Genomic DNA, 27,308 nt, shown 5'->3' on the forward strand with positions numbered 1-27,308 from the left:
CCAATCAGAAAACCACCTCATTAACTCAAACGTGAGTCGAAGGAGGCAGTTGAGGACCTTTTTGCCTAAATGACATCCCCTCCCATAAGTAGTCTACTGCATCAAGCTATTCCCCGTAGCCCACATCGGCATAATGCACAGAAGAAAGCGCATCCATTTCTCTAGCTATAAACAAAACATTTGTTGAGACTAGAATATTTAAATCAGTATGTCAACAGACAAAACTGCAGCTCAGATTTTCTAATAAAGCTCTGACAGATTTGCCAAGTGCTCATATAGTATAGTCAAGAAGTGATGCATATTTAACAATGTATAAAGGCAGAGAAATTAACCACGAGACAAGTCTTGCTGAGCCAATGTGAGCCATGAATTAATAATTCAGAGTGAAGTTATTAAGTTATTTGTTAACAGTAAATATTCTGTATGTGTCCCTGAGAGCATGACTTTTTAATAATTCGGAATTTTTAAACTTTAATGTTTAGCTCCATTCTGGAAACAATGGTGCTTAGCTGTAATTGATTCTTCCGGCGTGGAGTAATTATGATGGCTGTGTTGAAGTGAAGCCTGATCCACTTGGCCCTGGGTGATGGGAGAGAAAGCGAGGGGAGAACAGAGAGATTTAGAGACGAGGAGGAAAGACAGCGCGGAGACTCAGGTTTGGATATATCTCTTGACAGACAGCCAGACTTAACTGGAGGCAGAATACAACACACTGGTGGGAATATAGCCTCCAACCCTGTGCTACCCATCTTGCAATCCTCATTTTTTTAGGCCTAGTCACTTAAATGCTTTATGTCCACCGGTCTTGTTTATTCAGATGGTTTAGAACTGATAAACTCTCTCTGCATTTCTTTCCATCCATGTTACTGATATCACTCTCTTCGCCACTCTTGCTAACTTTGCCCCTGAAAGTGTCTTGTTGGTAGCAGGTCACTATGCTAACAGCAGCAGACAGGGTCGATCTCAGCAGGCTAGTATTTAATCCATCAGGGCTCAGTGTTAATTACTCACACAACCACAGGGCTGTGAAGTGAGGCTGGGTTGACGTACCCTGGCACTGCTCTTTCAAGGGAATGATCCCACAACCACGAGCAGAGTGCTTGTCTCCTTACCTTGGCAAAAATTATTATCTAAAAAGTCAAACATCCAAAATGCCAGCCCAGACCAGCAATGCCCACAAATACATCCTTGGAAGTACAGGGCAGAATGGAGCAGAGTAAAACAAATACACAAGGCAAAATTCCCCCAGGTAAAGGTGCACGGTCATCAAGACTGATGGGGTTTCCCAAAGGTTAGTGACACACACCGCTTCATGGGAACCGCCAGGAGAGAAATGCCAGTTGTCTCGTGGGTTAAGTCTCTATAGCCAATACACAGACATACACGTACACGCACATACGCAGGGTCCTGTCTAGAGTGGCATAGCAGGCCCTGGTCACAGCTGCTCTCCCCCGCCTCGGGAAGAATTGCTTCCATTTGGCCTGTCACTTTGGCCAGGGCCACTGTGGCTTTTCTCATTTGTCAGAGAGCAGGGGCAATCCTCTGGCTCTCATGGCTAATATGCAGCTGCAGGCTAGCGGAGACGTACAAACATACACTCACTTCTCTCATCTGACTGATACAGGCTTTGGTTCACAAGGGTCTTTTTACTCTTTCCGTTCAGCGGGGGGGAAAACAAGGAGGAGACGGAAAGAGAGAGATGTCAATGGTTTCGAGGTCAAGGATAAAATCTCTCATGGAGCTCCGTTTGTGATATACACGTTATTTACACAGGCTGGATGATGATGAGATTATATTCTCACAACCGCTGCAAAATCCTTTTTCGCTGTTGACTTGAGGAACTGCAAACAGCACACAAAAGTAATTGGACATGGTTCTAGTAATTATCCTCTGATGGAGGCAAAAAACATTGCTCTAACTGTAACACCGAGGAGTCTCAGTTCCTCATTCGCTTACATGCATGAGCGCTCAGTTAGCACTTGATTAGGAGGAGGAATGATTCAGTGAGTCTCAGAGAGGGATATCAAGGTCCAAATGAACATAAAATTGCCTGTATTCATAAATAGATGTACAGAATTCCTTGATATCAACTTTGTCTTGCTTGATTTTATTACAGTATATTGTGAAATAATTATACCGTAACAGCCAATACTGGCTAGTAACATTTTGCAGCGCTGAGGGAACGGAGCAGTCCAATTAAAGAGCTGTCACACAAGGCTTTGAGGGAAACGTGGCCAACGTGCTGTGCCACAACCAATCCTATCATTAGAGGCTGCCATCGCTTTGAGGTACAAATACTTTCAAGTCTTTCTTTCAGTCAGCTTCCGCTGCAGTCAACAGGTGATGGCTCTACTTGATTATTCTGTCTGTCTTAAATCTACAATATCAATATGCAGTTACCTGTGAGATCTATATTGGAATGAAAATGTATTCCTATGATCAAAGGCGGTTCAAAATTGGTTTGTCTCTAAAGATAAAAACAAGTAAGTCAAGGTGCTCCTGATGCTTTTAATATCGAGAGACAAATAGGACAATTCCTCAGGCAGTGTCAGTACAACATGACTTAGAGCTACAACACAAAAAAAAAAGCTTCTTTGGAAATAAGTTACTGAAAGAAGTTTATGACCCGACAATATCACTTGGTTAGTCTGATTCTTATCTTCTGATAATGAAAGGGCGATAGAAACACTAGCACAAGTATTCATTTAATATGTATATATTATATAGCAAACTATCAAATTGAAAATATTGTGGATTATGTACAGTAACACACTAAATTTACATACCACTAAACATAAACACAAATGCACATATATCTCATTTGTTTCTGAAACTGTGTAAATGAAAAATAAATAAGAATAATAATTTGGCTACAATTGAACTGATATGTATCAGGTAGTCAGTCACCTGCTAAAAAAGGCAAAGTCTATCAACACTGTGACTGTTCTGGTTTGTCCCAGACATTTAAAAATACACGATATATCTCACTTTAAACATACAGAACATACACATGCTACTTCAAAGATGTAAGCTTGCAAACACAATGTGTTGGTACAAACACTACAGAGAAAAGAAGAAGCCAATAAATTAGGGTACCTGTGGATTCATGGACCTGTGGCTCCTCTTGCCATCTCTTGAACTCTGGTCATTTTTAAGAAGTAGAACTTGCAGCAGCTTTTGCCCATCAAATGCTCTGAAAGAGAGGGGTGTTAAAACACAGAGGTTAGGTCCTCACAACTGCAAACTCTACATGGATGCTGCAGTGCATCCCATAATAATAATAATAAAAAAACATAGGTGATCATGTAACTCCCTAACTATCCAGTTTAGTTTCCCACACATTGATCAAAGTCTCATCTTTAATTTACGTCTCATTGCAAAACATATTAGAGAAAACATCATTTGAGTGATGGTCATAACTTTTTAAGTATTTCTGACAACCTTAATGTATTCCCAAGTTTAATTATTTCTTAATATTGACATATCTAATTAAGCAACATAATTGGAAAGCCTGTGTGCAGTGGCAATCATTTCTGCGGCCACTGAAAAATTAATATAAAAATTATTAATGAATACTACCGCTTTTAATTGCTGTGTACCCATATTCATAATTGCTGCAGCATCCTCCTTGAAATGACATGATGACAAATACAAGTGTCATGTCAGCGCTTTCCTTCTTCATCTCACACCTCAATCAAAGCTAATCCATTTCACCTCAGCTATGAACACTGAAACAAATTAAAGTCCCATTTCATTTTCCACCTTCATTAATGCATCTTGTTTCCAAGGTTACAATCATTTAGTAACTGTGGAACAAACAAATTCAAAGAAGCGTGCGCTTTGATATTTTGAGAGGAAGACGTGGATGGAGCTTACTGGGAAAACAAATCAGCACCGAGTTTTAATCCTCCAGCTCCAAAGTGTTCTGCACATGTTTATCACAAAACAAAGCCTTTTTCATCTGAACAAACATTTTAATATTAGACTTTAGAAGCTTATGCCCAGAGAATAATGCTCATAATTTAAACTTTGCCTTGCCAATGTTATACTAGTAAGTATGTCCTGTATTTAATAGTCCCTTTCCAAATGCTGACATGAGACGGCATGAGCAGTAACTGCACAATGTCATTATGTTCGTAGTGTTCCCTCCTGTGGTGTGATGTGACAACGCCAGACACAATGACCCAATTTGGCTGAGTGGCTATAGGGGGGTGCCAATGGTAGGTTGCACCATAAATACATGTACAAAGACCCTCTTAGAGGCAATAATACAATTTATTTTATGTAATGAAACACAGCCATATAAAATGTCATATTTTGAGAGTGTTTACACACTACATTTTCTTCTTTCCTCACATATAAAGAAAAAAAAAAACAGAGCCTAAAGAAATGCGGGGCTGGGAGGTGGTGGGGGCAATGATGAGTTCTCAGACTAGCCTCTTTCGCATGCAAATCATATCTGAATTTCTCATTAGCATAAATGCATGAGCAACTTTAAATGCTTTTAATTTTCAATCTCGCCAAGCAGAGGAGTAATTTGTCACTGTCAGGATGGGAGACTAAAAGGGGGGGACCAGAGGGAGCCAAGGACTCCACGCTAAACTGGAATCACAGAAAATTTCTGATTTACTAATTGACTGATGTGCAGTTCAGTCGAGTTGCCTTGAAGGTGTAAATAATTCTGTGTATATTCAAATGGCAAAAATGAGGGAGTGCGGGGTGGATATGGAAAAGCACATTACATGATGCTTTTCCCCAGGCCATACTTTTCTCTGGTGATTCTAATTTCCAGCTTTTTACATTCTCACTCTGTCTCTCTAAAGGGGTGCAAGTTTGCTGTTTTAGTACATAATCACAGATAATCAACTGGAAATTCAAACAAAATGTCATATTTTTTTTTTTACATCTCTTTGCCATTACACAAAAAGAGGCTGCTCAAAGCTATTCAGCAGCTAAGCACAAAAACATTCCAACAGCTTATCACACAACCAGTTGTAACTCATTTAAAATTTTATCTTCATTCTTTCAAGATGTAAGATCAATTGACACCGCACTCTGAAGTCTAAACCACTAATGCCTCTTTTTTTTTTTTTTTTTTTTGAACAAAGCAGTTCAGATTGAGACAGACCTTGTTAGCTAAATTTAGCTGTAGGTGAAAATAGGGGGAAAAGATTTAACACGCTCCCCATTTAAATGACTAAAAGCAATTATGCAAACATACTGTAATTAGTATTCCGTGAGAAAACTAAAGACAACTGCAGTATGGGGCTGGCTGCTTACCTCCAGAGTAGGCCCCATCAGACAAGATCTTGGTGGATGTATCCGTCTGTTTGTATAACTGTTCCATGGCAAATGCAATACATGGTCTTGCCTCATTGGTCACACCAGATGATCACATCCCCTCAGTCTAATCTTTTCAAATTTTTTCACGTCCAGAAGACTGTAAGAAACACTAATAAGCTGGACACCAGATAATCATTTCCAACTTCACACCTCCTGTAGATAGTTGTGAGCAAGACAAAAGGGAGACAGTGGAAAAACTGATGTGAGACAACATTCACTGAAATGGTAGGTCATGATAACCCACTGAAGAGACTTATGCCTAAAAAGAAATTTATGCAGCATTTGGAGTTAATGCCCAGAACCATTTACAACATGACAAATAATTTAGTATACCAAGTCACAGAGAGTGAAATGCAAACTAGACTCCACCACATCCACCGATATGATCCACTATATTGTGTTATTAATTCCACCTGTGCTTTTCCTGCTTTGACATGTCAAAATTTGTCAGCATTTGGACAGCAACTAATAAGATGAAAATGTCTCCCTCACTTCACTGTGGAAAAAAACAGCCATCCCAAATATAAAGGAAATAGCATTTTGGTCACTTGTAACAATATGAAACTGTGGTGACTAGCTGCATTTTAGCTGCTACCTAGTTATTATCTGCTATTTATATTTAAACAAGTTAAGAGTTTTGGCACAATTTTAACAATTTAGCTTACCTCTAATGCTAACATAACTTACCATTAACTATGTTTTTCAGAGCTTTCAACTGTATCTCAAGGTCTTCATCAGGTTAACTAGCTAACTGGTTTTGCTTGTATTTGCAGTCACAAACATGTCTACCTGGTCTTCCTGGCAATGGGGTATGGCTTCTGGTGTTTTCTGTGTCTGTTTAAAAAGTTATTAAGCTATTTAAGTGCGTCGTAAACTGGTAATAGGCTACCTAAAGCTACTTGTTAGCTAATGCTAATTTGTGTGAAAACCGCGGGGATGAACTTCAGATGCACTGAGTCAATGAGCATGGGGCTGTCAATCATCCTGGCTCCATGGCAACAGGCTGACGTACTTTGGAGTTCACTTGATTTAATGTTGATTTAAAGTTGCATCAGTCAGCTTGATATATTGTTTAATCTGAACAGACCTGTATTTAAAGTATATTTAAATCTAAATTGAACTACTCAATTGAGCATATATAAGATATAAGTTTATAAGATAAACTCATTTTAATTTTGAGGGGGGAGAAACAACTCTAAAGATTAGGCTCTGTGTTTGAATCAGCTGCCAATCATAATGAAGAAAAATCTATATTTATAGATTTAATGAAAACGACCAAGAACACAAATAACTGACAATTTTGTAGAGCATATTCTTTTGAATTAAGTGATATACCAATTTGTCTGACAGAGTACAACAGCTTCATAAATGACAATTTCCCTGTGTGCCATTTAATTAATCATTAGGTGCAGTAAATGATAGGCAGCGCAGAACAGAAACATTCCTGGCAACTGCTTAATCCATCCAAAATGGAATATGAAGTGCATTTAAGCCTAAATAATTATCCAAAAATGGTTCAACAAACAAAATAAATGCAAATGTTTTTTTCATATATTTTGTATTATTTAAAAAAAAATGCATATTGGATTTTCCACCTCAAACAAAAATATTCTGATGCAAATTCACAACTGAATCAATGACACCTTGATATAATAGCTGACTCTAGCACCTAATTGTAACTTTATTGTGTATGCACTGTTGTGCTTTAAATGGGCTTAAGAGAATTAAAGTCAAGTTCATTTTGAATGCTGTGGCCTGCATTTTTTTGTGAAATGACAGACATGTACACTATCATTTGACCCATAAGAAGCACAAACCAACTGGGTCACAACTGAAACTGTATGAGGGCCAGCTATGGCCCATATCTGTTTGTTGTATGGAAAAATACAGTCCAGTATGAATTCTATACTACAGTGTACCTGGATGGAAACAGTTGCAGCAGTGTCATATTTGTTCTTTACATCATGCTCACACTGCCCTCCAGTGTTGGAAGAGTGAATATAATGAGAAATACAGTGAGTGGACACAACAGCGTACACTGTGTCTGCAATGTAAACCAGTTCAATATAACAACCCTGCAATACACACTCCTTTTGTGAAGAAAATGTACACTTCCGTGGTAAGTTTTGAGGCTGTGGTGGTTTTGTATTATATTAGTAAATTAATAAATGAAAGAATTAATCTATCTAGCACATTCCACACCACACAACCACCCTCAAAAACTGGATCAATAAATTCAGAGGGAAACTGTTCACAGTGAGGTCTGTGGATTATTCAAGGTAACAGGTGCATTGTCTCTGAAAAGACGTTGCTGAATTTTTTATTTATTTATTTTTTTTAAGCATTATAAATGCAGAGCACCGCAACTTCAGTTTAAGAAAAATCTGTTTTTGCTGTGTTGGCTCATTCACCGTGTGAAAATATGCAGATGTATTTCCACCACATTCGCTTTTATCATTACTCAATGCACATGAGGGTTTTGTGTTTTTTTTTCAGCAAGGACATCACCTGACATTTCATCACTTCAGAGATACGACAAGGTTGGAGTTTTGATGAGGTTTTTTTGATGTCTGACCAGGGAGAATATTACAGCAGTTGTGGTGTGAATGAAAAACCTCTTTCTTTTCACCACAAAATAAATGTAGGTGTGAAGTTATGATTTGGTATGCTGTATTGGAAAAGTGGGTTTCTTTTTCGTTTGTTTTTTTTTTTTGAAAATACACCACAATATTGAGCCTGTATTCAGCCCTCCAGCGACAGAGCAGCGTCAAAACTTACATATTCACTCAGGAATAGATGTAAAAAATGAGGAAACGTGTCGCCTGTACAAGCCTGTCTCTTATGAATTACATACATGTGCAACTTTGCACAATCCTGCACATTATTATATATATGCTCACAATGATTTAGTTGTTACAGGGAACCAACAGTAGGCACAGTACTTGGAAAAAGCAGCAAATGTAGCAAAAGTGATACCTAAAGGAAAGTGCGTATGTGTATGTGCAAACACACAAAAAGGTTAATATATACATTAATGGAGTTTGGACCTTTGTTTCTCACCTGGAGACACGTCTGTTGTTTCTTTCCACTGGTCCCATTCCAATTGCTGTCAATCCCAATGATGATGCCTTAAAAGCAACTGAACCAAGAGAATATTGGGAAATGAAGGCAAAAACAATTATCCTGACATTGCCACCTGTGCCCCCACAGTGGCCACTGTTCAGTAAAGCTTACAGAGCATGGTCTTGCTTTAAAGTATAGTTTGGGTTCTTCTTTCACTCGGGCCTTTCATGGATGCAGGGATAAAGAATCTGGAGTCCTTTTCCATCTGAGTGCCTTGATATGATATGATAGATCTTTAAAAGTAGTATCTAACTCTTAAGCCTGGCTTTTAATTTGAATGTTTTATGGCTTTATTTATTTTATTTTATCCTTTATTTTATTGTATTCATGTTTTAATTTTTTTCAAGTATCTATTTTTTATCTATTTTATTGGTTTTCTTATTACTACATTTTTATTGTTTTTTATTTGTCATGTGTATCGAATTGTTTTAGTTTTGTACTGTCTTATTATCAGCATGTCAGTCATAGTGAAAAGCAATTTGAATCGCATTAACCTCTATGAAAGGTGCTATACCAATAAAGTTTGATTGACGGATTGATCAAAGTCTAACTACAAAACCATTTATAGTTTCAGGATAACAACAGACAATACTCAATGTACCTGCCTGTTTTTGTCTTTGTGAATACAGACAAAGTATAAATACAGCTATTAATAATTCTGCAGCCACATCTTTTACTCTAAGTTATGATCTGTTGTTTTGTTTTCAGTGTTTTGCTGTAACCTGTGACTTCTCACTCAATATCAATATCATCATATCATCAATATCATTAAATATATTCACTTGCTATCCTGACATCTTAGCCTAACAGCAAATGTTTCAGATATCGACTGTCTCTGACTTCCTGTAAACACAGTGGTAGACCTTCATTTCCACCTTAACACACGTGGTTCTAGACCGTGTAGGCTTTACTGTCACTGATACCTTTCATAAAGCAGGAAAATATCACCCGTCAGTGATTGAAGTTGCATTAAAGTCTTGTCACTGAATTTGTAGTAGTTCAGCTTTTAAATGAGAAGATGTGGGCTTGAATAATTATGGATTTGCACATTAGATATGCCTTGACTCAAAAAAAACAGCTCCCAGTAAATTATAATGCAACAGTTTAGTAATAATTTTTTCTTAAACCTTTTTGCCACAGTTAGACTACCTGTCATAATCATTGTTTCATGATTAATAATCTCTCAATAATTTCTCATAATTATGACTTATTTTATATAATTATCTCATGACTATAAGTCATACTTACGAAGAAGTTTTCAGAAAGTTTCTCCTAATTGTGAGATACTATCTGTATTGTGGGAACACTGTGATCGTATCAAAACTAAGAGATAATTATGACATACTGTATGACATGCAGAGATATTGAAAAATAAAAAAAAAAGCCAATAGAAAAACATAATTATACAATAATAAGTCATAATAAGTAAAAAAAAATGGGCTTACATCGATTTCATATTTCTCTCATATTAAATACTTGGCTGTTGATCTAGTGATGGTGCGTGTGATTGGCTTAATTAAAGAGTCCTTCATCATATGAATGCACTCATTGCTGGGCTGGCAGTTAAATGAGCAACCAGCTTTGTGATACATGTTGATGGACTGCGAGAAAACCTGATTAAAGGGGTTTTGGCATAAATGAAAGATAAATCAAATACATTAAAAGAAAGATTTGCTACATGGGTAATTACATAAGTCTTCATTCATGCAGTATAAGCCTTCTGACCTTGAGTTTCACCTAAGTACTACTATAACAATTACTAGTCCTGAACATTTACTGGTAAGGTAAATACAGTGAAGTCATAAATGTTTTGTAGGGCATGAGCTAACATCTGCATGGCAGTATCACTGGGAGCTGTTCCAGTCATTATCCACTAGATGGCGGCTCTGATCCAGGTTTGGCACAACAAGCCAAAATGCAGAACACGTGGACAGGAGACCAGATCCTTTTCAGACACAAAATATTTTATTTGAAGCACTTAGTTTTGACTGATATACATTATCCAACAACTAATTTGTTAGCTCACTCCAAATGCCTTGAATGGGAAGCTTTTGTCTAGCATTGCATTACTTTACTGTCCATCACAGCAGCAGATCCTACACTAACCAAATCCATACAAAAATTCACAAAAATACAGATGCCAGCCAGCGAAATATCAAAACCACATCCAGTTTGTCCAAATCACATCAACTGCTTGGAGACACTCATACAAACATTATCAAAAGCAATTTGTTCCAAGAATATATCAGTATCAGCTTCCATACAAAACTCCCACTGTGTTATTGCAGCAAACAAACAAATACTGGATTTTGAAATGTCTAAAATAAGAAAAATTTTGAGCAGAATTGGTATTGATGTGCACTGACACAAAAAGAACACGGTTGGTATTGATGTGCACTGATGCAAGAAGAACATGGTTTATTAGTGTTATAAGACCAACGATTCTTGTTTTTGTCAGCAGTGAAGCCCATGGACTAACCATATTGAAGCACTGCAGCATCTAATTTGAACTTTGACCTGAAGAAGGGGCTCTAGCCAGTGAAGTAACCTAACAGGGAAACATAAGAGAAGCATCTTTGTGTATTCTGAATGGCTGGCTTTCCTTAACGTCCCAGAAAGTGCCTGTTAGCAGCAAACGTGATGCCCTTCTCCTACAAAAACAGCTATTGCTTTAGTTTTTTGACATGACTGTGGTGCTGCACAGGATTGCTGTTTATGAAGAACTTAATCTACAAAAGATGTGAAAAATATTTGTCAGTTTGATAGCTGCACTATAGCCTGACTGACTAGTTATTTCTCTTTGGCAAATGTGCTAAATGTAAGAACTGGGACAGCGTAGCAAAATATTATACTCTGAATCTATTATTAATATATATTAATATTAATATATATTCTGAAAATGATGAATTTGCTTGGACTGAAAAGGTCCCCTGAATTACATTAATAACAATACGCTCCTCAAATGCATTGCGAGGGGAATATCAGTGTGGTTTAGAGGACAATACAGCAGCTTTTTCCACTAATGGTTATGTGACCTTGTTTTACAGGGTCAATTCAAAGGCAGTGTAAATGAGGTTTTGAAGAGTATGGTACTCTTTCTGGTCAAATTGAAATAGCGCAGCATTACAGCAGACCCACCTGTATTTTCTGTTTCATTTGCATAGAACCTGTGTTGCATCGTTCATAGAGCGCACAATAACTGCTTCCATCCATACTTTACACCATTTTCAACAAAACACTTGTTTTGTTACCAAAGTCACCAGTCAACTAGTTAATATGTTCTAAATAACATCTGTTTCTAACTACAAAAGTGCACCAAACAAAACTGAATACAGGAACTGCACAAAATAATCTACTGTCACTTTCATCATGTCATTATCTACAGTCGGATACAAATATTGTTGCATTCATTCAGCACTGAAAAAGTTTTCCTTTTAAGGCTTAACCCTGTAGACACGTTGAATTGCCATGCAAATACACACATTCCATTGCAAGCAGGCAATGAGACACTGAGATAGAAAGCTGACATTGAAGAGTGTATTTAAGGTCTTCTGCTTATTTCCAGTTTTGCTATGACACATCGTTTCACCCTGGATCACACCCCCTATGTGACTTTTTCAGGCTTTTCAGGCAAAGTGAGAACAAAAGGAAAAAGAATGCCTTTTGCCTCCAAAGGCGCCCTCAGTGTCTCCTCAACAAAGTAGGCATTCTCCTCCTCCACTATAAACTGAAGAGTCTGGGTTTTGTTCACACAGTAGATGCAATTGCCAATAACTGCACACCTAAATGGTAAATGGCTTCCAAGCCTCTGCGATGCGCAATCGTGCCACATTTTCACTATTGTGTTGTACTTGAACACGTTGATCCCCTGCTCGCGGTTGACGTCAAAGCGGTAGATGAAGCTTTTCAAAGCCACCATGTCTGTAGACTTCTTCCTGCTGTTGTTGTAGGGGCACTCCTGCCACTCGTCCCTCTTAGGGTCGTACTTGAGAAGGCGGTAGAAGAGAGAGCCCCCGGAAACGTACAGCTCTCCGCTGCAGGTGGTGGCTTCGTGGGCCACTGCAAAGGCTCCTTTGGGCAAGGGGGCCACTGTGGTCCAGCGGTCCATACGAGGGTCATATTTTTCCACTGTAAACAAACACTCCCCTCCGATGGCGTACAGGTAGCCATCCATAGACACGAGTTTTAGCTGGGCACGAGCCTGGTTCAGAGGGCGGACTTCAGCCCAGCGGTTGGTTATGGGGTTGTAACAGAAGACCTTGTCTGAAACCTTGCCCTTGTCCCCGTAGCCCTTTATCCCCCCTGCCACAAACAGGTAATTATACATTGTGCAGATACCACACCCTTTAGTGTTTACGTCCTCAGGCATCACAGTCAAAGGTCTCCAGTCATTTGCTGTTTCGTTGAAGTAGTAAATCATGTGGTTCTCCTCAAAAGACCCCACAGACAAGGGGCTCTGTGGCCGGCTGCCACAGCGGCTTGGCGGCCGGCTCCCAACACGATCAAACACATCGTTTATCTCTGAAACCATCAGAGTCTTCCTCCCCTCCATTCTCTTCTTCAGGATCAGATCCCGCTCCGATCCGGTCAGACGCCCGTACACTGAGGGGTCTTTGAGGATCTGGAGGAAGTTGTCGCTCATGAATCCATAGGCGGTCTCCTTCAGTTCACTAAGTCGCTGCTTCTTTGCGATGCTCAGAATCTCGTAGCAGTTCTCTGCAGTGATTTGTTCCGACATGGAGTCCATGGCCGCCTGGACGGCACAGGGGATCTGCAGGATTTTAGCCCCCGTGATGACATCTACAACATTGTCCTTAGAAACATTCATCTGACAAGTGTAAACATAGTCTATCAACGTAGACAGAGTCTTGTAGCTCACCCCCTTCACTTTCAGGATGTCTCGTGACAGCCGGGCTTTGAAGTAGTCACTCTTCTCTGCCAGGACAGACTTGTGAGCGTTGATCGTCTGCCCGCCGACTTCGATGACTAAATCAGGCTTTTTTTCAGACTGTGTATTTTCAGCTTCCTGGCTGCTGTCCCTGCGCTCGAGGTTCGATTTTAGGACTGACCGATCAGTTTCCTGTTTGGCTTGGCCAGACAAGCACACAGAGGAATCTGCACTGTAAGACACTTTAGCTCTGGCACCATTGTGGATTTCACCGCTCGCACAACTTGGCTGCATGCCAGCAATGTGGTTGGACACAGTGGAGTCAGCATGAGGAAGGAGGTCCAGATCACCCTTGTCATCAGAGAGATGAAACTGGTCAGCTCTCGAGATGTACGAGCCGTTACCTTTCTGGTGATCGATATGGTTATTATCCATCAGTCTTCCATCCAGGAGGTATTCCTTCTCGAACACAGTAGGAGGGTTGAAATCCTGGTCGTCCTGCAGGAATCCCTGGACGTAACGTGGACATGAATTCTCATCTTTGTCAAGCTCAGGGTTCACGGCATGGAGGATGACAGTAGCCTCAACAGTGACGGCTCCTCCTCCTTGCCTGCGGCCCTCGTTCATCTTGACGTGCTCACTGGTGTCGGAAGACAGCCTCTTCACTGATCATGCTGAGTCGATGGACGAACTTGCCTTGGACTCTCTGTTTTCACCTACATGGCGGGAAAACAAGGAGGGAATTTAAATCAAGACCAAACGGAGGAGGGAAAAAAAATGAACCTTGAAGCTGCAAAGACTTATCTATTCTCTGAGGGGCGCCCTTTCTCTAATTACAAACAGATTGAGCAAATTACTCTTTGCTTCCATTGCCAACTATGCTGTGTATACTCCTGTATTGATGTGTCATCATTTCAGTCAAACCTATAGAAGCGACACTGACGTTTACTGCATGTGCAACATCTGTAACAAAGAAACGGCACATGCAGCTTCTCGTGGCTGTAAACTGCATGACCTACTGCAATAATCACTCTGCCTGTCCATTATTTGTTAATCTGGAGGCATTCCGAGCGCATGCGCAAGGTGTTGCGTTCATGGAGGAATTAATCTCTAATATGACGGGGAAAGGGCGTTTTTGATCATTTAAAAAAAAAAAACCCTCTTATCTAACGCATTTCATTACATGCCGGTCAAACGATGAGAAAACTATCATTCAGTCAAATTAAGAAGATATATTTGTGTTTTAATATAATTATAACCACATTTGAATGCACAAATGAATATTTACTTCCATTATCAGTTTATTTTGACCTACTTGCGTGTCCTCGTTGTGGTTAAACAGCTCGGCAGCAGCAGTTTGCCTGCCGGTCCCTTCCACAAAGCTCCGTTACGTAAGGCAGGCGCAATCCTGACGAAGCAGCCGGGCTGAGTTTACTTCACCGACAATACCATCAGCTTTCTCCCATCCGTTCACCTTTTATCGATCGACCCTCTGAAGTGCCGTTTCATCCGCTCCTGAGCTGAAATGTCTCCGGTTTCCGAGGCGGAGGCGAGGCAGAGGGACGATCAAACAGTCACCTCAGGTCGCACCTCCTTCAGATCGTGGCCAAGTCATTTCCTCCTTGTGGACGTGTGGAGAGCTGCTGCGCACACCCAGCGCCGTCCCTGCAGGATCTGGAACTGTCCAGCATTGGCAGCGGGGCTGATTTTTGTTGTCTTTTTTTTTTTTTTTTTTTTTTTTTACAGTTGAATACAGTGAGGCGGTTATTATTGATCTAAACCACGCCCCCTTCAGTCGGTATTAACCCTACACTCAACAGCACGAGGCTCCATCTGTTGGGCGCGCGCTGGACGCATCCCAGATATGCGACATTCCTTTACGCATCCTTTACGCATCATCCTTATCCTGGGTACCACGACGGCTGGGGGTCAGGGGATTGTATATATGGGAAATCCCCCTCCCCTCCCAACTTATACATACTGTATATATCAACCCCAATCTATAATTTCATCTCATTTTGTTGTAGAAAAAGTGACCCTTTATGTAAAAGGTTATATAGGATAATACTATTTAAGTTTAAAATATAGATTAAAATACCAGGCATTCTGTAAGTCTCCATTGGGATTTTATATTACAGTAAAACAATTTAAAAATCAATTAATGTTCCATTAGTACACTCCACCTGTTTGTACATGAGACAGTACATCACACTATCTGTACAGCTGCCCTCTGCAGTAATTTGTGTGTTTCCTTGAAGCAAGTTTAACCCAAAAACAGCTTCACAATGCTCTGAAAATATGACTCACACGTTCCTTTTGGAAATAATCCAACACTTCTCCTTCTATTACAGATACAGCATTAAAAAAAATCAGGCTGCTGCAACACTCGTATGTATGTGTGTATCCAGTATAACTTGTATAACTCGTATGGAAAATGACCTTTGAAGTGGAAATGTCTGTGTGTGTGTTACTCCAGTAACACACACACAAAGAGACATGTCAGCTATGTACACACTCAACATGTGAAAAGGCTTGATTAGAAAATAACACAACCTCAGAGAGCAGCAGCAGTAGCAGTAGACGGTCTTATCCAGGGTCCGTAACCTCTCCTCTGTGGAGACTGTGCGTCTTAACAGCTGGCCTTCAGATATAAAAATAAAGGGGCGCCAGCGCTAGGGCATCACACAACCATCAGCCCCGTGAGATTAGAGGACATTCAGCTGGGAGGTTTTAATGCCAGATATTCTGAGAACAAAGACTTGCTGAGGACTGATACACACACACAAAATGAATGTGTCCATGGAAACCTCTGGGTCAGAAAGAAAACAAAAGACTTCCAGTTGCAAAGCTGTCTTGGCAACCCCCAGCCAGACAAACTGATAACTGGGTTACTTTTTGTAAGATCTTAAGGTGAGACTGAGGCGTTGTCGCATTCTACTTCTGGTTAATAAATACAAGTATGTATTCAGTTACAGGAGTTAAATATTATCTTAGGTCAGCATATTATATACAACCCCAAAAAATCTGATCTGATAATATTTGGGATCAGCCCAGGGTGCCGTGGACTGTAGCATGGGAACAACTCCAACCTGAACTCGTCTATTTTTGTTAGAACTGATAATGTAGTGAAACATGGTTGTGCAACAGTGGACGTGGGCGTTACAAGAGAGAAAATGCCTTGACCCTCTATTCAGCAGTAAGAGAAATGAGCAGTGAAATCCAGGAAGAGCTGTATCAGGCTCAGTTCCTGCGGCCCCCTCAGGCACATTGCTAGTCCCGGCATGTACTGATGGCTGCACACAATCGCAGCAGAGTAGAAGTACAAGGTTAGTTTGAGTCAAGAAAAACTGACACACTGACTCTGTTCCTCCCTTCCTTTATCTTCTGAAACCGCTACTTGTTTTGAATATCTGTTAGCTTTTGGTGTTTAACCAACATGTCAAATCCTCTGCATTAATTTCTTGAGCTGGAAACTTGCCAACACTGCAGAAAAGTTGCCACATGGTTGAAGTGTTTTTACCAAAGAAGACTACTGGTAGATAATAACTCAAAATAAGTGGATATTAAAATGAAAAATGCTTTTAAAATCACATGAAGTACACACTGTTGCTCAATAAAACAATGTTTATGGATTTGTTAATATACATAGCAGAAGTACAGTACATATAAATTGTGACAGTATAAAGCTTTTTGTCTTTTTTTAAACATCCTTAAGTGGGAAACGAAGATGCATTAGGGCTAAACAAAAAAAAAAAATCCCTCCAGGTGATAACATCTCTTTCATACCTTTCATATATATAGAAACCTGGCCAGCCAGGGATCTCATCAAACCTTTCCAAACTAATTCAGTCATCAATAATTCACCTTTTATCCCTTTTCTCTGTTAACAGAATGCTAGGACTAGTTTCAGTGGTCCAGTGATAAAAGGATAGTTCCATATAAACATCCTTTGTCCGAGCCCAAAACACATACACATGTAATCCTGAGTTGTCATACTTCATATTTACAACTCTGGCCGTGACAGATGATATAAAAATCTGCCCAAAACCTAATCCTAATCTGAATAAAACATTTATGTAACAGATTCAAAGCCCCATCGTTACCTTACACTCCTTTCAAGCAGTCATCCCTTACACCCTAAAATAATTATTTTCAACACTGATTTAAATACTGCAGTCCTGTACAGTCAACTTGTGTGACACAAACACTGGAGAGTAATGTATTAGTTAAAGAACAACAACCAACTTTATCGGAGGGTGAAATTAAAGACATTTCAGTGTTTTCATCCTTAAGTCTTTTTGACTGGTCTGTAGGCTGGTCTTTCGCACTGTCAAGCATCATTATTGAGTGGTTATGTTGATCCTTTGTTTTGTTTTGTTTTTAAATGGTAAGAGACATCATCAGAAACATCTTGGGAATACTGTGGAGTGCCTGATGCAGGTCTGGTTTAAATAAGACATTTAGTTGTTTTGATTGATGCAAAATATTCAGTAAAGTGGAACACCAGATCTCCTTGTGACAGTTTCAACCTGAAAAGAGACAAGAGACATACAGTAGGTAAGATCCTTATATGTTGTGCAATTATATTTTCTATAGATGAGTAGTAAAAAAGTTTTTTTTTTTACTAAATTACCGACGTGGTGGTGTGTCACATATTGAGTAAGGGGATCTGCCAGATCATGATGGTAGAGGTGGTGTCCTCATGGCGTGACTGTTTGGCTTTTTTGTTGACCCTGCGGTGGCCTGAACCTCCGGATACCACCAGCAGAGAGCTAACGTCAACCTTGCTGGCCCGGCGGCCCCTTTGGTGGTGGACTGGATCATGGAGCACGTCATAAAGCGCCCCGTCCTCAGGTCCGTGCTCCAAAGAGCCCTGGGACTGTGCTAGGGAGCCGCAGGAAGAGGAGGACAGGGAGTCCTGGAGAGCCATAGTGGTGCAACCCGCCTCTCCCAACCACACGCCTCGTCCCCGAGGGGGAGTCAGAGCTATATCTGAAGGGGGCTGAATGCTCTCTCCATCCTCTGCCTCTGTTGGCTGGACCGAGGTGGGAGGGGTGGAGGATGGAAGGCTGGAGAGACGGTTACACACAGCAGCTGCCACGCTGAGGAACTTGACTGGACCGCTGTGAGCGTGCAGGGACACCATACCCCGACCTGAGAACAAGTACAGCCACTTAAACAGTCATTTATATTTTACATATTTGTTGTGTATTTGCAGATGTATATATCTGAGTTTTGAAAGTAATAATCAGCAACTTTTTCAAATGTCTGATTTGTTGCTGTTTTTTGCCCATAACCGCACAATTATAAATCACCCTTTAATCAGTTTATGAAGTCTTTTCATTGGGTGTTTCGAATGTTAATATATACTAACTGAAAAGAATAATATTATAAAAAACCTTTGTTGAAACTCTTAGCAATGAGAAATACTAAAATAGTATTTCTATACTTTCTATAAAGGTTGACTGAATACAAACTGCAATACTCTTGCTAATGTACACATGTAAAAACATCTGGATATGTGATTGTGGTGATGTTTCAGTGTTACCTGTGACCTTGGGGATGCCCTGCAGTCTGGGGACAGAGAGGGCCACAGTCACCCCCAGGTTGGTTCCTACAAGAAGTAGACCATGGCAAACCAGCAGACTGCTCACTGACACTCTCTGGTTCCCTATGGAAAAACATAAGCATAACATTGGTTTAATCTTACATAAATTGAATGTCTTTCTAAAGTAAATCTATCAACATTTTATTAAAATGTAGAAAGACACAGCTAATGAATGTAAACACATCCTCCCACCCTAAGTGATTTACAGTATGAAGTATGATCTATTGGACCTCACATAGACGCACTGTGCTTATGCACACTTGTGTCTCCTGGAAAATTAGAAAACTGCGCAGTTAATGGGCCACTTCACCACGCTTGAATACAGCGCGGTGCGAAGGAGGGAGTTGTATCTTTTCAGCGAGTCGGAGCATTTCAGCAGCGATGATTTTTAACGGTTATTTGTCTCCAGGGCAACGTAAAGAGGAGCCTGGATGAAAGCGGCTCTTTTCAAGTGTCTGAACACAGAAAAATGCACCATTATAGTCCGCTTTGAGTCAAACAAACAAACAAATACAAAAGTGTTATGTAAGAGTGAGTGAAGCGTAATGCTGTAATTAAGCAAGGAGCTTTGCCTCTATTCAGCAGCTTGTGGCAGCTACAACAGGACAATCTGACCTGACCTTTTAGTTTCCCTCCTGGTCAGAAACATCACTGCAGTGCACTTCGGACAGTAAAAGTGGTGATTGTTAAGTTAACAGCACCTTTCAGCAGAGAAGGCAATAAAGTCAGGCTTGCTGACAGATCGTGTTAGGTGACTTATTATGTGGAATTTGGCACTCATCTCAGACCGTCCCCCAACACGAGCTTTGTCGGGAATAAACTATGCAACAAATGGTATCTGGTCAGACATTTTTATCATCATTTTTTACGATTGTAATAAGAATCTGGGGCTTTGCAAAAACAGTCTTTTCAGTCCTGCTATGTGGGAGGCAGGACTGTCATGAGTCATTACTGCTATAACAGCTTGACTTGAATTTCCTCCCTCAAAGTAATCCTCTTGGGCTTTAGGGAAAAATTACTGCCAGTCTCTCTGCCTGACCCCCCCCCCTCAATAGAGGTGACCCTTTGCATGGGGCACACACGCCATACTGCCATACTTCCAGGAATCCTGCCAGATAGGCAGCCAGGTACACTCCTCTCCTTCCAAACCACAGTTGAAGACAGGGCCCTGAGTCTTGCCCACATGTGCTTCTAATGAGGGTCCAGAGTGAGCAGAAACACACAGACTGCTGGTTGGGGGCCTTGCTCAACTTCCTCCTTTCATAATATTTGGAGTTCCCCACCCAGAGGGTGAACTAAAATAAACCCAGAGTGAATGTCTACACTGACCAGCTTTGGCCCTGATCCTACACCAGAGCACCACTTTGATCTGCACTTAGTCCTGACAACCAACAGCAGGAGGGAGGAGCAAATCCCATACATTACAATAATACACTATATCAGTCATTCAATCAGTCTAGAAATAACTCATATCAGCACAATGTGACTAATCATGGTTTCAGTCTTTATGGATGGAAGCTAACTCCCCCTTTATTACTCTAATTATAAAGCTGATTAAGTGTTCAACGTCTAAATTCAGATCAGAATTCTCACTTGATGACCGGGGTGTTATATTTCTATAAAATATAGCTAAATACCATTGTGGCTGATATGTATGGCAAGTGAGCCAGAGAGTAAATTAAAGACCCTGTCACACATATAATTTCTATTATCATATGTTATACCTCATTAATCATGAGGAATCCTCTTTCATTCCCACATGAATCTTTCACCTTTCAGAGCAGAAGGCAAGTTTTAACTGGAGCTACTTCATAGTGCAGCTACAATATATTATCCAGGCTTATCCTGTCTATCCAGTACTTGAATCTCTGAGGGATTGCATGCTCATTCAGGAATAAGTGTGTTATCCATGTTGGGAGGTGTGCAACAATAGTAGCGTACAAACAAAGACGAGATGGAGGTGTTATTTACCGACCCCCCCCCCTGATGTTTGTCTCCCATTAGGCCGTGCATGGCTGCTTATTTAGGTCACAGAGCAGCAGACATAAGGCAGACTAGACCCTCAGCGCAGCAGCCACCAGTCTGCTTTGATTAAGGACCACTGCCTTTTGAAGTCCTTATTAAGAGTGTTTTTTTTTTTTTAATATGCTAATTTTAATGAATGTTTAACTGCTTTACACAGTGTTCTACCTCACATTTACACACATGTTTTATTTAATGTGACTTTATAGATTGTACATTACAGCTGTTGTGCTGGTCGTGATGTGGATTCCTTGTCCTAGTTTACTTTAAAAAGAGATTCAGTAGGACAAACCAGGTCAGCCCAATCAACTACTAATAACCCTAAATTACTTTTAAACATGAACTGTGCAGGATTCTTATAGTAACACTAGCTGTGAGTTACAATGAAAATGACTGTTATTACAGCATATTAAACCACTGTGTGTTTAGTGCTTGGATAAGAAACTCCTGTCTGAAATGAAGGGAGTTAGCAGAATTGCTCCAACATGCATGAACATGAGAAGAAGAACCCCACCTAGAGCACCTCCTGCATTCAACACGGCACCATTCACAGAAGCATTCACACCGAAGACAACGCCCCACGTCTCTTTCCCCTGCACTGATATTGTTCACTAGAACAATCCTGTGTCTGACTGTGTGTTCTGTATATAAGCCAAAACTGCATTAGGATCAGTAATCTAATATTGCTTCATAATAATGTGGACTTCCTGGATAACAGAGTAATGCAGAACTCATCTCTCTACATCAAATACCACAATAATGTAATTTCTTGCCATTTTCTGATAAGCCGTCATTACTTTTAGCTTCTATCTCAGTAAATAAACATTTTTGGAGGAAGGGATTGCAGATGGAAGACCCGTCACTCTTTGCCTCTAACACATCCATTGCAGACAGTGCCTTATGTCCAATCAGTTTGGCTGGCAGCTCCAATTACATCAGAGTTTGTGAAGAAACAGCAATTTTTTTTGGCCTCATTCTGTTCCACGGCAGCAACCAGTGCTGATAAATGATACTGTGGAGCATTCTGGAAAAGTGAAGATAACAACAGACCAGAGAAAGAGCGCCAGACAGGTGGACTTCATACCACTGTCCTATTAAAGTATCCACTGTGAAAAGCAAGCGTGCAACGTCTTAACAAACCACAGCTAGAAAGACTGGTTGGTAGTTCAAACTTGGATAAAAACTTTTGATTTCCATGCTGAGTGACAGACTAGGCATCCACTGTTGTTATCAGAGGAAGTGGGCTCTTAACGGCGAGGCCTGGAGAAGGAAAGCTTTTATGTGTGGTGGTCTGTCCCAGAACCAGCTTCCTCTGTGGTTGCATGGATCCTATTAGCTAATATGGTCAGTGAGGTCCCAAAGCAGACTGCTTTTATCATTCACATCTGTCTGACAAAGAGGCCTTCCACTTTGTAACTCTAAACACTGGGTATCAGAGTGAGATTCTCAAACAATATCAAGTGAAAGTGGGTACAGTACTCCAAGCAGTTGGTCGTCTCTCACACTTTTACTTGCAATAAGGGATTCCCTTAAGACAATGTGTAAATCGAGTACAGTCCTTAAATCTGATTTTCCTGCATTCATAAGCGTGACGCTTCATAAATGCTGTTTATCACTGTGCTCCAGTTAACAACTTGTAGCCATGGATACAAATAGCTGTGATGTGTGGATGGCTCTTTGTTGCAGTTTGTTTTGCTCCCTCCACAGCATCAGATCCTGTCTTTGTAGCAGCTCCAACAACTGAATAACATTTACAATAATTTCTGGAGAGCTCATTACATGAGATCTGACATTCTGCTGATTAATGCCTGAAGTAGAAAGAAATGCCTGATTGAAAAAAGCTACCCGGCTCTGACTTCACAAAACATCCACACATCTTCTTTTATCATCTGTTTGCCAAGTATTTCTGATTTCTGGATGTTATTAATACTTTTCTGGCAATAACAGAGCAACTGCCCTGAAGAGTGTACTGTACAAATGAAGGCTGAGCTGGCCAAATGACTGTATTGTACTAATGATGCTGAAGCTGAGATGCAGGTTAGTCATTAACTGCATTTCGTATAGATTAAACCACAGCTGTCATCACAAAACACATATGCAAATATCAAAACTCAAACCCCATTTAAGTATCCAAATACTATACGATCTGGTTTCAAGTGGAAGGCAAAGAGTAAATTGGCAAAAGACATTTATATAAAACTTCAAGACAATATTACAAAGAATGTTTCATGCAATGCATGCCAAACCACAGCTGTCCTTATCACTCAGTATGGAGGAAAAAGAGATTAAAAACAGCAGCGATGGACTACACAAATACGGACTTCCTACCAACATAAGCAATCTCCCCTCAACAAAAAACTACAATCATCCTTTTAGGCAGTGCGTTTTTGGGTCAAGGCTGATGTAACACAGCAGATTACAAGATCCAAAGCAGCACGCTGCTCTGATGACTTCAGCCTTCACAGTCATTTGATTTGACTTGAACATCCTCAGCGACAATGTTTGGCTTAAACCCACATAAGAGGAAACTGTCCTTGTTTCACTACCCACTGCTACGCGCTAAATACAGTATCATCTACTGTGTTGACAACAATCGCCGTAGTAACAAAATAAGTGTCACCAGTGCTAAAGGACACATGCAGGAATGCAGTTTTGGGCACACATCATTGTGTGTTAAATGATGATGAATAAAGTTAAACTTTAGAATTCTTCTTCTGCACCTCTAAAACAAATATTTGCTCTCTACAATAACTCATCTGGTGTCAAATCATCTGTGATCTATGGCTCATTTATTTCACCTCTGACATGGTTCTGCAGATACTACAACCAACTAATGACAAGTTTACTGTACATCTGCAATGCCTTACACAATCACAGATCAAAGGTGAGCCACTGCCATTACGGAGGAATGATGTAAGTAAAGTGAATTGCTCCTCAAAACAGGTAGAAAGTACTTACTAGTGATTCCATATTATGTTTGTAGAAGGGAAAAAATCAAGCTTCAGATACTTCTACATTGTTGTTTATATTCAGTCTGTGCATTAAAGTTAACATAAATTAATAAAACAATATCTCCTCACTCACACTTCATGGTGTCAGAAGATTTCTGCATTCATCCCAATAACAATAAAGGTGAATGGAATTTCCATTTGTGATGCTCACAGAATTGAAAAATTACACTTAAAAATTTCAACAGCAACTGTTTCCAATCTGTTTCTAGAAAAAAATGTCCCCATCGCTCAGATAAACACGGACTGACGACAAACAATATTAACAGTTTTGTTTGGGACCATTTCTTCAGTAGAGAGTAGTTCATATAAAAACTGTGAGGATCGTGTCATTATAGTTAGTATGAACCTCATTCTGGTCAATTGAGGTTGCTTGTCAGTGGAGATATTGTTATTTCTAGCTCAGCTGCAAGTATCCATATCTTAATGTGATGTCATAACTACTGTTGTCTGTCTTTGGCCAGTCTATCAAGAGCGCGTCCCTTTATATGTTTTTATAACTGTTCAATCTGGCCTGAATTCTCCTTCAACACAGCCCATTCCAAAGCACACACAGTTACCTTAAAACTTGACTTGATGAGGTCAAATGTTTTTATGTAACACTATAAATAGAGACAAAATGAGGGGTTCCTAATTCACTGTTTAGACTGGAGGAGCCTTTGAAAGAGGACGAGGGTGTGACAAACCTGCCATAACAAGAGCTGTCTGGATGAGCACCTGGACTGATGTTAACTAATTACTGACAGGCACCAAGTAAGGCAGCACTTTGAAAACATGAGGTCATAGGACCTGCACACCAGTCCACGAATGCAGGGCTGTATTTGAATAAGTACTGTATATGTGACTGGATGATCACAAGATCAGATATCAAAAGAGAGAACAACTATGCTTTGCTGTTCTTTGTCAGACAGTTTGACACTCTCTAAAAGGTTTCCAGTCTCGGTCGGTTATACTGATCACATTACTGAGTGACATTCAAGGGCGGGAAAAGGGAACTGAAAGCTGGTGGTTGGTGAAGTGATAAAGGTGGTACGACTGCAGGATCACCATGACTTAATCTTAAACCACAAGGTTGTGCACAGAACAAGAACTTCACTTCAGATGACAAAAACCTCTGAACATGTCTACAGTACTGCAGTATAGTATGTTTTGTTATTAGTTACAAATTATAGTTTTTAAATTTGACTTGTTTTTCACCACCTACATGAATAGACAATTAACACCTAAACTCAAGATTAAGCTAGAAAATGAAATGATATCTTACCAGGCAGTATATTGTGGACAGGTGTGGCAATGTTAATGTCTTGCAGGTGCTCCAAGGTCTCGGTGTGGAAAAGGCGAAGAGTGGAACCAGAGCTGAAGGCAATCCAAATGCCCACGCCGGCCACCACCATGTGGGACACCACCATACCTTCCTCCTGGTGGGCCTCCAGCTGCCTCTGGATGGAGGAGATGGGGGAAGGGTGACAGGACTTTGGCATTAGTTACTGCACATTCACAATAATTTAAGTCTAAGGGAGGATGTACATTATATTGTCAATGTTAGAATAACCTTTATTAAGAGCTGATTTAAGTGAATAGACTGAAATAGAAGACTAGTTTTGCAAGAGTGAACATGAGACCTTTGACAACAGTATGCATGACAGAAATAATCTCCTACCAGTAACAGCATATCAACTTTTTAAGACTTTTAAGGTTTATGATATGAAAACTGAGAGTTTAGGAACTTAAACACATTTGAAAGAGTATAAGACTTTTATAGGACATATAGAAACTCAGCTATGTGATTCCAATATAGCAGCTAATTTACCAAGAACAAATTTTTGCTACACATGCAATGTCTGCCACCATTTCTAGTCTATTTCTCTGTACATCTATGACATTGGTTTGTTGCATTGATATGCGAAATCTTAACAGTGTTTTTGATTGTCCTGTGTTGGTTGTGTGTGACTTCAAACTGGAGAAAATATATTTCAACACAGAAAGTTGGTTTCATTGTCTGTTTAGACTACAGCAGCCCAGGCATTGTCACTGATTGTTATGCCTGGAACCCTGTGATTATGCTTTCCCAATGAAATGAAGAATCACATTTCCACAACAGACAATACAGTGTATTATAAAATAGATTTTTTTTTGGCAAAATGTATGAAAGATGATTATTCATAAACAATGCCAATATTTCTAAACATAATGAGCTTGTCAGATGTGGTCAAAACAGGGAGCAAAAGGAAGGCAGTATTTACCACTGTTTACTAAAATTTGGTTTATAAATCTCAAATTACATCAACTTTAGAAACTCTTTTTTAACTCTAGATTTCCTTTTCGTTGATTAGTGTGAGAGACAGTAGTTTCAAATCTCTGCAGAGTGTAAGTTTGAAATCTCTCTGCACAGAGACCGATAAACTGGGCTTTCTCCATCACCACAAGTTACATAATCTCACCACACATTGCTCTATGTGTAGGTGGAGTTATATTTGGCCGAGGAGAGTCCATTCACAAGTGTCTTAGTGCAGGGCTCTGGTAAAATGTGGCAATAACAAGCATGAAACATAAATGTAATGTCCTGAAAGTGTAAACCCTTGTAATTTATAATTTATCTACTGTTAATTATTACTATATTATGTGTTAAGTTAATTAATTTGTAACTGTCTCAACATTCCTTCCTCTCTGTCTGACTTACAGTCACTACTATGGACTAACTGTAAGTCCTCAGTGAGAGAAAGAGCAAGACAGGCAGGTGGTCCAACGTAATGAGCTTAATGAGGCTAAAAAGATTATGAGTGAGTGCATGACAGAGGAAGGTTACTATTCCTGGCCCCATGGCAGGTGCTTCCATTCCCTAAACCAGACCAGTACACACACACACACACAGAATACCATCCATATTCCAGGATATGGAAAGAAGAAGTGGGAGGAGGAAAATAAGGGACTTTATGAGGGACTTTAAACTTTACTGACTTCACACTTGCTCCCTCTTAGAAAAATTCAAACAAACAGTAACACATAATACTCATTACAACATACTCTTACCTTGAAGTTGGCCTCTCCAAACTATGACTTTATTTTTTTTTTCCTAGTCTGACTAACTCTTAAGAGAAACAAAGATTTTCCTACAGACTTCACAAACAAATAGGAGGGTGATTAACTTTGTCATCATCCTTTTCATTAGAGCTTGTTTCCTGTGTGAATTACACAGGCAAACTGGGACAGATACACAGATAACAAGAGATGTGGCGAGGGTTATTCACTCCACACACAGACAATGAAATGCTACACTGGTCCTTTTAGGATGTAGACTTGGTATGTAATAGTAGCA

General features: G+C 39.9%; 3 protein-coding genes across 6 annotated transcripts in view; all 3 read right to left on the reverse strand.

Annotated features, from left to right (window-relative positions):
* Positions 1-6,342, reverse strand: part of LOC137200397 (AT-rich interactive domain-containing protein 1B-like) — a 208,700-nt gene extending 202,358 nt beyond the window's left edge. The window contains exons 1-3 of one of the 3 annotated variants that reach the window (XM_067615182.1): positions 6,133-6,342; positions 5,281-5,496; positions 3,097-3,193 (exon numbers count right to left, since the gene is read on the reverse strand). In XM_067615182.1, the coding sequence (XP_067471283.1) occupies positions 3,097-3,108 (12 nt within the window). In that variant the 5' untranslated portion in view covers positions 3,109-3,193; positions 5,281-5,496; positions 6,133-6,342. Of the gene's footprint in view, positions 1-3,096; positions 3,194-5,280; positions 5,497-6,030 lie in introns of all 3 variants that reach the window. The other 2 variants (XM_067615181.1, XM_067615183.1) reach the window with 2 other exon arrangements.
* A 4,067-nt stretch (positions 6,343-10,409) lies between these two features.
* Positions 10,410-16,410, reverse strand: LOC137200230 (kelch repeat and BTB domain-containing protein 11). The gene is made up of 2 exons (XM_067614882.1): positions 14,670-16,410; positions 10,410-14,070 (listed from the first exon to the last, which is right to left on the reverse strand). Exon 2 carries the CDS (start codon positions 13,979-13,981, stop codon positions 12,071-12,073), a length of 1,911 nt encoding a protein of 636 aa, XP_067470983.1. The 5' UTR covers positions 13,982-14,070; positions 14,670-16,410; the 3' UTR covers positions 10,410-12,070.
* Positions 16,411-16,964: 554 nt separating this feature from the next.
* Positions 16,965-27,308, reverse strand: part of arhgef10 (Rho guanine nucleotide exchange factor (GEF) 10) — a 57,630-nt gene continuing 47,286 nt past the window's right edge. For both annotated transcript variants that reach the window (XM_067614881.1, XM_067614879.1), the window contains 4 exons: positions 25,257-25,431; positions 18,903-19,025; positions 17,988-18,508; positions 16,965-17,883 (listed from right to left, as the gene is read on the reverse strand). In XM_067614881.1, coding sequence (XP_067470982.1) covers positions 18,003-18,508; positions 18,903-19,025; positions 25,257-25,431 — 804 coding nt within the window. In that variant the 3' untranslated portion in view covers positions 16,965-17,883; positions 17,988-18,002. The remainder of the gene's footprint in view (positions 17,884-17,987; positions 18,509-18,902; positions 19,026-25,256; positions 25,432-27,308) is intronic.

Source organism: Thunnus thynnus, chromosome 16, assembly GCF_963924715.1.
Source record: "Thunnus thynnus chromosome 16, fThuThy2.1, whole genome shotgun sequence".
NCBI classification, from domain to species: Eukaryota; Metazoa; Chordata; class Actinopteri; order Scombriformes; family Scombridae; genus Thunnus; species Thunnus thynnus.